The sequence below is a fragment of the Nicotiana sylvestris genome, chromosome 12, assembly GCF_000393655.2.
Source record: "Nicotiana sylvestris chromosome 12, ASM39365v2, whole genome shotgun sequence".
Classification (NCBI taxonomy): domain Eukaryota; kingdom Viridiplantae; phylum Streptophyta; class Magnoliopsida; order Solanales; family Solanaceae; genus Nicotiana; species Nicotiana sylvestris.
The window spans coordinates 124,357,887-124,369,535 of NC_091068.1; the positions used below are offsets into that span (position 1 = coordinate 124,357,887).

At 37.5% G+C, this 11,649-nt stretch overlaps 1 protein-coding gene across 3 annotated transcripts; it reads right to left on the reverse strand.

Moving 5' to 3' along the window:
- Positions 1-5,513: 5,513 nt before the first annotated feature.
- On the reverse strand, positions 5,514-10,681 carry LOC104240800 (threonine dehydratase 1 biosynthetic, chloroplastic-like). Of its 3 annotated transcripts, none has more exons than XM_070165219.1 (8): positions 10,051-10,681; positions 9,057-9,236; positions 8,465-8,941; positions 6,749-6,997; positions 6,588-6,661; positions 6,323-6,395; positions 5,861-5,995; positions 5,514-5,756 (listed from the first exon to the last, which is right to left on the reverse strand). In XM_070165219.1, the coding sequence occupies exons 1-8, from the start codon at positions 10,480-10,482 to the stop codon at positions 5,616-5,618; spliced, it is 1,761 nt and encodes a 586-aa protein (XP_070021320.1). In that variant the 5' UTR covers positions 10,483-10,681; the 3' UTR covers positions 5,514-5,615. The 3 variants fall into 3 exon arrangements, 2 of the variants coding, with proteins under 2 accessions (XP_070021320.1, XP_009793990.1); XM_009795688.2 differs by having other exon boundaries at positions 6,323-6,440; XR_011404359.1 differs by lacking the exon at positions 6,323-6,395 and having other exon boundaries at positions 5,666-5,756.
- Positions 10,682-11,649: the final 968 nt, after the last annotated feature.

Consider the following 11,649-nt stretch of genomic DNA (forward strand, 5'->3'; position numbering starts at 1 on the left):
GACCGAATGCTGTACTTGTATCCAAACATTTCTTGAATTGAACTTAACTAGACTTATTTAGGCTAGATTAAGGGAATTGAACACTAGGCATTATTACTAATGGGGATTCAAACGTGCTCCTATATACTGCCTAGCGGGTCCTGATAAAAGAACTAAAATAAAACAGAACATCATTGTGTAAGGTGGAAATATTCTATCCTATGCATGTCATTATAGCTAAACAGGAATCCGGTCGAAAATTCTATGTCAATTATCCATGCATTCTACGCATTGTACCATTACATCTCGTACTAACAAACAACTATAAACTAAGATGCAAGGGGCTAAACTTGGTTAAGTATTAACTAACTAATCTTTCGCTACTGAATTACGCACTAATCAATTTATACAAAAGAAGTCAATATACCATGAGCATTACAAACAGACATTTAAATTTCTTCAAACTCCTTTCATTTCATGCTTTCGAACTGTTACAGTTAACACCAAAATGGGACTCGAAATGTGTACCTGAATACTGAAATGCAAAGAAGAAGTGAAGCAGAAGGGTCAGCAGCAGCAGAAAGCAGAATAGCAGCAGCAACAACAAGCGAAGCAAGTAGAATCAAGAACCCAACTAGACCAAATTCCAAAATAAACCAACAGACAACCAGCGGACTCAATTGGATTTAGAAGAAATCAGGATTGAACCAACAGGTAAAGACCAGTGAAATCAAGATAGCAGAGAAGAATGCAATTTCTAGTTTTGTCTGTCTGTGTTATCAAACAAAATTCTTTTCCAGTTTTCTGTCTTTCAGAACTTCAACTCTCAATCTCCAAACTAAGTTTTCTGTATGTATTCTTTTTTTTTGTGTGTGTATCTATGTCTATATGTGTATATCTTCAGCTCCCCCTCTCTTATTTTATCTCTATCATCTGTGTTCTCTATCCTCCCCTTTTATAGCTTCAAATCAGGCTATTTGAACAGCATGTTAATCAATCAGGTCCCCTCCCATGTGCTGTCCCTTTTCAGTTTCCACTTAGCTAATTAAGTATAAACCTCCCCCATGACATTCCTGACAGTACCCTCTAATATTTAAACTAAAAGGCAGACAGGGCAGCAAGAATATAATCTGACAAACATGCTGTCAAATTATTTTAATCAGAATGGCTTTTATGCACATGTTGTGCACTAATGCACATGCCCTCCAATTCAGGCTGTAACTAACAGACCAAACCTTAGATTTCTGAAATCAAATTAACAACTATAAGTTACTAAACCCAGTCCCTAATTGATTCAGGCAATGCTTAACAGAAGCAGGTCAATTGGTTATTGTTCGGACAACTGAAACTAATTGACGACATATGTCGACTCGACTATACTAATCATAACACGTACAATCGTAGCCAAAAATCAGAAATCTAAGAGTATCACACAAGGGGTTCAGATTGCAATGTTAACACAGAAATGACCTCGGGAGCTAATTGAATGACCAATTACGAATTCAATTGAACATACAGTTTACACACATACATTACGAAGAAAGACTTGACCGAATACAGAGGTCCGGTCAAGGTGGACAATAGCAGTTCAAAAACACAAACTAAAACAAAACGTTTGGCCATACGGACGGACCTTTAACAACACACAAACACACGAACTGAAATAAAGAAAAGAAAATTAACTCACCTTAAATCTTTGAAAGAAAAAATCCACTTGTGTTTTGAACAGATCCTCCTCAAGGTTGAACGGACTTTAATCGAAGTGCTTCTCAAATGAGAAACACTTCGATTAAGGTTCATGAAACCCTAATCTCTTGGCTTGAACAGACACGGACCAGGCTTGGGGTTTCTAGGGTTCGTGGATGGTAGATTTGGGACTTGGGCTTTCTTGGTTAGATTCGGACCAAACCAAGCATGGTTTGGTCACGAGGGGGGTCCAGGGACTGTCAGGTAAGAATTTAGGGCAGATCGGTGTAGATCGAGTTTTGACTCGAATCTTCAAATGAAGATTCGAGACGGTGGGATGGGATTCGAGCTGAAAGGTTGGTGGATTCATGTTTAGGGTGTCAAGGTGGTCCTAGGGTGTTAAGGTGAAGGCCACCGGCGTTCATGCCGCCGGCTTTCATGGTGAAGAACACAGGGGCGGCTACGGTTTGGAGGGGAAGGGGATGAGGACGAAGACTGGGGTCTTGGATAGGGGGGCAGGGTATGATATGGACCTTATATATGGGATGGGTGGATTGATTTCAACCGTTGGATGAGGCGAGATGGACGGCTTGGATCTGCAGGCTTAGGAGAAACGGTGTCGTTTCATCTAAACGGGGTTTGGGTTGGTCCGGGTGGAAATGGGTCGGGTTCATCATGGGATTATGGGGAAGTGACCTTGACTGTAGGATGAGGAATGGATTAACGGCTGTGATTAAAAGGCCTCATACGGCGTCGTTTAAGTAAAGGATTGGCCAGATCTGGGCCATTCCTTTGAATCCATCAACGGCTCACAGAGATGGTGCCTGTACGACGTCGTTTAGGCGTCTTGCAGAGGGCCTGTTGGGACTGGGTCGTTTGGGCTGTTCATTTGGGCCTCCTGTTTTTAAAAAATGGGAATTGGCCCAAAGTTCTTTTAAAACAAGTTTTAAACCTCTTTTCTTTATTTCTAATTTTCCTAAACACACAACCTAATTAAATAAAACTAAACACCATTAATTAATACTTAACGTATTTATTACACGCATATAAAAATGTTAGAAGTAGGTAAAATTAAACAAGGCAACAAATCAGGATAAAAAATGCGTATTTTGTGATTCTCCATTTAACAAACGGATTACGGTTTAAATTACGCATGACACATACATTTTTTTTTTGTATTTTGTTTTTAATAAAAAATAAAAAATGGGCAAAAATCATAAATAATCAACAAAGTGCCATGTACAATCCAAAGTTGTACAGCAGGACCATTTGTTATTATTTTTATTTCTTTTGGAGCGATTGTCGCGTAAAACAAAAATCACGTGCTCACAATAGTCATTCCACGAGGAAGACAATTTCGAAAGAATAGCACCTATTTGAAGTGCATCAGGAATTTTAACTTCAAGATCACTTAGTTTTGATACTAAGATTTGCAGTTCATGAATCTGATCTATTATAGGCCTAGTATCAAATATTTTAAATTCAAAGTACTGCAGAGCCAGGAATTTGTCAATACCTCGTTTTTCATTCTGGTATGCAGTTTGTAGAGCAGTCCAAATCTCTCTTGGCGACTTCAGATTGCAGTAAAGATCATAGAGTCGATCTGTCAAAGTATTCAGAATATGGCCGCGACACAACAGTTCATCATGTTCTCGTTTCTTCCTTTCTTCCTTGACTACGTCAGAATCTTCTGTTGTGGGCTCAGGCATCCGGAGGCAAGGCAGAATCAAGAACATAGTAGATATTGAGAGCGGACAACAAGAATATCATCTTGTCTCTCCAACGGGTAAAGTTCGTTCCATCAAAGCGATCAAGTTTGATGAACTCCTTCGGATTCTCAACAACAGACATCAATTTCTCCATAGCAGAATAACTCTTTAAGAATGTTAGAAAAATAATAAACAAAATTGGCTTTGAGGCGTGAAAATCGACTGTCCTTAAAGAGTTATCGTCTGTATACTAATTTAGGGAAAATACAAAACGATTCTCTTCAGGATACAACAAAGCCTGCAATAACACTTGTGATTTTCTACACTCTTTTTGTCACTATTTCGATCTTTGAGTCTCTTCAAAATGGACCTAAAATACCCAAACTTTATTTTCTTGATTTGGGTGTTTGGTTTTGAACTCTGTTGTTTTGGAATCTTTATTGCAGCTTCTAGCAAAGTAGCAGTTCTTCCGTTTTGGGGGCTCTTCGCCGGCGCCGGCGACAGTAAATTGAAAGAGGATTTCTTTACGTCAGGTGAGTCATGAAAGGAGAAAAAGCAATTAGCATGTTTGTCAAATGTACTTTTGGAGATAGAAGTAGAGGTTGAGGTTTGACTTTTGAGTAATAGAGTGTTGTTTCTTGAGTTGTAATGAGGATATAGGAGAAGAAAAATTGAGTCTTTTGAGCTGAAAACGTCTATTAGTAATGTAATGGTTTATCAGAAATGGCTCTTGATCTTCTTTTAAAAGCTCATGCAAGTGCTTCTTTGCCATCTTTCAATACTCTAAACAAAACAACAACAAAGCCCAGTGTAATCTCACAAAGTGGGATTCAGTTAGTTCGGAGAGGATAAAGTGTACGCGGACCTTACACCTAGCTTGCGAAGATAAAAAGGATATTTCCGATAGTAGCCGGCTCAAGGTAATACTCTAAAAAAGTGGAGCTTTTATCAGCGAGGCTGTAAAATGATGAATTAATTAAAATGTTCAAGTTGGATATGAGTTGTGAGTTATTGAATTATATATAGAAAGAAGAGTTTGAAGAGAATTCAGCTTAAAAACAAGGAAATGGGGAGATGTGTTCTTAAAAAAGGGGGAGATATTGAAAAAGGAAACTTGGATTAGATATAGTAAGAGAGTGGAGAAAAGCAAAGAACAGAGAGAGGAGACTTGCTGATTCTAAGCTGGGGTTTACAAGATCGAGGGAAATGGTGGTGATAAACAAATAATGTACCTATTAAAAGACAGGAAAAAGTAGTAGTAGCTCCAGTACTAGATTTTTTCAAATGGCTGCAACTATAGCTTGTGTAAGACTCTGTTTGTAGGAATAGTACCACAACCAGCAGGCAAAGCTAATCTTGTGATAACTTAGCCAAATATCTGTGTACGTGTGTGTGTATTTCTAGGAAGAGGAGGGATAAAGGGGTTGATTAGGAAACACAGGAGAGGTACAGTGAGTAGTCGTGTAGTTTATAAGCTATGAGAAGATTATACGCAATACAAAAATTGTTTATACTAGTATAATACAGTAATAATAAAGCATAAATTGGTAAATTCGTTATGAGGGAAGTAAACTTCAGCAAGAGTGAATTATTGCAGTTATTGTGCAAAAGGAAGACAAAAAGGTGGGCAGGCAGTCACGGAATACTCGAAGAGCGCAGAACTTTTCTGAATCAGTCACACCTTTCATCGTAACTTGCCTGCACCAGCACCCATATGTTGTGCTTCTCGTTGTAAAAAGTAAATTGCTAATGTATGAGAGATAGGAAAAAGAGTTCTTCAATTTGGTGATTGATTTGATTAAAACTTGTTTATATTTTACATAACAAATGAGCCATCATAAAGTTTCGTTCAAAACATTGAGAAACTTTCTTAAGGACCAAAATTTCATCTGTATAAACATATCAAAATTCCTAGAGAATGTGGTTTTTTCTTTGCTAGGCCTGAGCAAACACTGGGATCAGCCAATCAGCACAAACAGTGGCATTTCAACCCTCTTTGCTGGATAATTGCACTATGTATGTATGTATGTATGCATGCATGCATGTGCGTGTGTGTATATATTTATTTATGCATATATATATATATATATATATATATATATATATATATATATATATATATATATATATAAATTGTTGTATCTCCTAAACACGTGAACAACTCTACTGAACCCCTTGATGAAATTCTTGTTTCTGCCACTGAGCACAAGCCAATCTATACACCAAGTATTCCAACCTTTTTCAATGCATCAGTATCTGGAAAGCCTCATTGAGAGTCTCCACTACATATTCATAACCAAGAGTGTCAGCTCGTGCCTTGAACTCACCGACCTCACCCTGTGGAACTTGGATGCCGACTAACACATTTGCACCAGTTTCTCCCTTTCAGGCAGATAGGAAAAAATAGAAAAAATTACCAATGCGATTAAGTACCATTTACAAAAAGGGAACAATGGAACTAGAAGAATAAGATTCAGGAGAAGTACCTGTGCACGGTAATGGAACAAACTAATATTCCAACGCGGGCTAAAAGCATCTAAAAACTTCATCAAAGCACCAGGCCTCTCGGGAAAAATGAATCGACAGAGAAGCTCATCGTGAACATTTGATCTGCCACCCATCTTCAAAGAATCATAGCAGAGAGAGACAGAGAGAGAGAGAGAGAGAGTCATCAATATCAAATGAACACCAGATAAATAAGCCAAGTAGACTGAAAGGCAATATTTCATTTCTTAAGGAACTTGAAAATTTCTTTCTGCGGAAATGCTCTCTAAGTATTAAGAATTCAAGAGATGAAAAATCACTAATTTAAAGTCAATAAGGATCTTAACATTGTAGTAAAAAATTTCGAACAAACATAGAATAACTAATCACGAGACAAACATACCTATTTACAGTTGTGATCTAAGAATTAGATCTACATGATAAGGAAAGACTTGAAAAATTACCAGATGCCTTAGATGATCTTTGACCAATTCATTATCTGTAAAATTAATGGTATGCAGTTGTGATGATTCCATCCTGTCCACCATTTCTTCAAGTTCTAATTTAGTGTGAAGACCAACTCTGCCATAAATGATGAATAAGACTGGCAACTATAATTATCTACTTATTCATAGATGTCTCTTCACGTATAAAGTAACTCATTGACAAATAATAAAATCAAGGTCAAAATGAGTTAATATTCTCTTTAAAAGATCATGGAGATGTTACCTGTAAAGTACTCTAGCTTTTTCTTTCTCAGAATTATATCTGTACTTCAATTCAGTAAGATTCATCCTTCCCACCTGTAATCAGAAAGTTAATGGTTCGGTCTATTAGACAGAAAAGCACCAGTAATCAAAACTGCATATTAAGTGCTCTAATTGTCCCACCATTTTATAGAACTTTCTGAAGCTCCCTGGCTCTTCGGGCATATAAGTAACGAGAACAGCTTCCCGCTGCCTACCAACATCCGCGAGTTCAGTTACCAATCTAAGTCTGTCAAAATTCATGTTGGCTCCACTAGTTATTGCTACTATGTTTTCACCCTTCAGGCCATAGTACTTACAATACGCTTCTGCTCCAGCAAGAGCAAGTGCACCTGCAGGCTCCAATATGCTTCGTTTCTCTTCAAACATGTCCTATTCAAAACAGCAATGAACTTTCACTGAAAAGATCTGAAACTCACGTAACAAAAAGCCGTCTTGTTGACAATTATTATAGACCTACAACATAAAAGATGTCACAACTAAAGATCGATTTCATGAGGGATAACTTGGCTACAGAAATTCTATGTTGCCTCAAGGGCATTCAACAGACCTGCACCATAAAAGGGTGATCAAATGATATATCTGAACATGTTGTTAATGACTTTGAAGCAGCATCAAAGCTCCACAAAAATGAGACAAAAGCTTGTTGTTTTCAGTGAATCAGGTGCAAAACATACAGGAACTAGAAACAATCATGGGGTTCCCAGTGAGAGAACTTCCTACTAATTATTTGGGATCCAAAGAAGTTTGGCAAGGGGTTATAGAGAGTTTTTAAAAGATGTTGGCAAAAAGGAAGAAACAATAGCTATACTTGGGAAGAAGGTTGACTCTGATAAACAGTATAAACGACAGCATACTAACTTACTTCATGTCCCTATTTTTACTGCCAAAGGAGGACGTTGATGCAGCTGGACAATATTAGGAGAAACTTCCAATTAAAGGAAACAGTGAAGACCATAAGCTTCATCTTTTGAAGTGGGAGGCAATTCTTATGGAGAAGAAGGAGAGAGGCATCGAGGTGAGCACATAACAAAGCCTCCTATGTAAATGTTTAGGTACCACAAGGAAACAAACTATAGAAGGATGTGGTTTTTGCTAAATATGGGGCAAATGACAGGGAGTGTGCCAATGCAGTCACTTCTTCACGTAGAACATGAGTATGGAAAGGAATGAGAAACTCCAGCAAGAACTTGAAGCAATGTAGCAGATTTGAGGTGTTGAACGGACAGAAGTTGTTTTTTAGGGATGACCAATGGATAGGGCATGATCACTGGGGGTCAATTCCCTAATTTTTACAGATTGGCAGCACAACGAAAGATGAATAACACACAATATAGGAACAATAGATACCTGAATTTTAATCCATATCAGTGTTTAACCAAAGACCTACATTTCTAGAATTTTGGGGAATGTTCTGCTAAGTAAGGACATAGAAGGCATCAACTTCACAATTTCCATAATTTCTAAGTATTCTTAATTCCATCAATTTTCATATTTTTACTATTATTATTCTCCATATTTGAACATTTAAAAATAGAAAATTAGCAAGGATTAATTCTGCACCACGATGGCTCGTGCTCTCCTTTGAAACACTGCTCCATTGTTTTATCAGATACCACACACCAGGAAGGAACAAAGGTGAGAGAAGAGTGATATTTTCTAAGGTGCACATAATGAGAGGTAACTGACAAGTTGTGACTATTCCTCTCATATTCTGGAGATTGGGGTCTTTGAGGAGGTAGATACATGCATTGAAACTTGAAAGATTAGGTCCTCAGTATAAGAGGTAAAAATTAGCGGGAAAAGTACTTAACATGCAATACATTAGTGCTGACTTACCTTTATCGATGCACATATAGCATCACGACCAACTAGGACCACCCCATCTAATAATTCCCTGCAGAGACGGAAAGTTTCTTCTCCCATCACTTTAATAGCTACAGCATCTGCAAAACCTCCAACATGTTCCAGCATTATTCTTCGACCATGGTGCAACGACAATGCCATTGCATTTGAATCGAATGGCTCAACACCGATAATCTTTATATCAGGGGAAACTTTTTTCAAATATGCCGCAATTCCAGCTATAAGACCCCCTCCACCAACAGGTACAAATACTGCGTGTATGTCATCCTTGAATTGGCGACTAATCTCCATTCCAACTGTACCTTGTCCTATTATAATATCTGGGTGATCAAAAGGAGGGACGAATGTGCGGCCTTCTGCTTTGGCCTGAGCTTTCGCATATGCTTGAGCTTCATCATATGTGTCCCCCTTGCAAATAACAGTAGCACCCAATCTCTCAACGGATTTCCACTGCTCAGTAGAAAAGAGCACGGAGTTAAAACACTGGATAATCTCCGAATTAAAATAACAGGATGAACTCAAATGGAAGCTATAAAAACCAAGAGAGTCATGCAACAATCCTAACTTTAATTTCTGGTGTAGTAACTGGCATCACAATCACAGCATTGCAACCAAGTCTCTGGGCAGCTAATGCAACACCTTGTGCATGATTTCCAGCTGATGAGCATATAACTCCCTTTTCTAACAGCTCTCTAGGGAGCTTTGCCATCATATGGTAAGATCCTCTGACCTTGAATGAGAAGACCTGTAAATATGAGTGTATGACAGTGTTACTGAGACTACTCTAATGTAAAAGATTTGTATTTCCAATTACAAGAACCTCCTCTGGTTTTTTTTTTGGATGGAAGTATCAACAACATAAGAAATATAGAAGAGGAACAAGCATTAAACTTTCTAAATCAAAAGTTAGAGAGGATTGACAAAATACACAAAATTAGATAAATCCAGAATGCATAGAAACTTATGAACTTGCTCCCTTTGGTGTAGGATACAGAAATGTAAAGATGAGCTGAATAACTAACTCGGCAGGCTCTCGTTAGAAAAATCCATAATGCCATTGTATGTTTTCCTTTTCTCTTTCCTCAGTGATTAATCTTCTCTGACCCCAAATCATCCCAGATTGTAACAAGAGTAGATCAAAGCCAAAAAACTTATAGAGTTAGAGTCATTTTCCTCTTTGAATGAGAATGAGAACTTAGATATTTCATATATCTGAAGCATAATCATAACGGAATGGGACGAACCTCAAATAGCTTAGAATCATTCTATCAAAAGTATAAAATAATAGATCACAAGAAAATGTTTTTGTGACAAATACGCAGGACTCCCTGCGTCCCATTTTATGTGACGGAGTTGGCCACAGAGTTTCAGAAAGAAAGATAGACTTTTACAAAAGAAATCCACACAAAGAAACAGAAAGAGAACTGCAAATTAACATAAAAAATATCAAACTTCAACAAATGAAACAGGAAGAAAACTGCAAATTAACACCATAAATTCAAATTTAACAAATATTTTACAATTCTGCAAAAATAAAAATGAGAAAATCGTAAGCCTACCGGCTGAAGATCCTCTCTTTTGAGCCATAAATTTACCCCTAACCGCTCAGAGAGCTTAGGTGCAAACTGCAGAGGCGTTTCATCGGCTACCTCATACACTTTTGATGTCAATATTTCTTTCATGTACTTGTAGCCGATATTACCACGTGGATAATTCGGTATCAAATACCCTGGCTCGCATTGTAACGAACTCGGGTGTACTACTGGTAGCACTATATCTGAAACAGACGGGGATGCCTGTAACAGTGAAATCTCCAACGGCTTCTCCGCTATAAGTGCCGCCGGCGGTTTGATCCCCGTCCTTTTTGTTTTCCTCGTGGCGGCGGGTTTCATGGCATCGGAAGTAACCGTAATAAAGGCTGTGCCCGACGTGGATTTGGGACCGAAGTGGAAATTGCGTGACTTTAGGGAATTAAAACGGAGAACATCCATTTTGTGTGTAGATTGATGATATGTATCTATAGGATCCGGCGGTCGGAAATGTGGATGTTCGACGGCGGTAAAGGTCGACGGCTACGGGTTGCAGCGGAGAAAAGAGGCGGAGAAAAGAGGCGGAGCAACGGCTACGGTAACAGAATTTTGAAAGCCGCGCCCCAGTAGCCGGACCCCGCGCGATAATCTTAATTTCGATGACATGAAAATAAGAAGTTAAATGGAATGTGATACTCTCACGTGACACTATTTCTTTTTAATTTTATTTAGAAATACATTTTTAAAATTAATTTAATTAAAAATCTCATTTTATTATTAATACTATAATTTTATAGTCATAAAATATTATTTTATTTGTTTAAGACCATAAATTTTAAAAATGTACATTTTTCTTAAATTTGGTACTTGATCTGTCGGAAAAAGTCTTTTTACCTCTACAATGTAAGTATAAGATCTGCATACACACTACTATCCCCAAAACTCATATTGTAGGAATTCACTGGGTTTTTATTATTATTGTATTAAATTTTGTACTTAGTCAAACATATTTATACAAGATGAGACCGAGGGAGTATAGAAAACCAAAAAAATTAATAAAATAATACTCTAAGGGGTGTTTGGTACATGAGATAAGAGTAATAATTCTAGGATAAAGTTTGGGATTAACTTTATCCCATGTTTGGTTTGGGGTATTAGCTAATTTTGAGATAACTTTTATACTAAAACGGTGTGATTAACAATCCCATATATATATATATAGAAGGTGGGATAACTAATCCCATGAGATATTCCATCCATGTGATATTTTGGAATGTCCTACCAATATACCAAACGACCCCTAAGTATTTATTTCAGTCGAAAAATAAAAATTATTGAAGTTCAGTAGAGTTAATTAAAATAAAGCTTTTCAGACGATGTCACTCAACCACAAGTTTGTTCGCATGGTAAATCATTTACAAACAAGTGTACTAATGGAACGAATTTGAAGCTCATCCAAACAAATAAGCAATGTATAACATGCCGAGAAAAAAGAGGAATCAGTCAACAATTATGCATCTACACACGTGCATGCATGCAAATTGCTAGAGTGAACTCAACAAACTGAAAATCTGAACTGACTTTAGTTTGGTGAAATTTCAGGCCATTTACAATTGTTTGAAGGGCCTT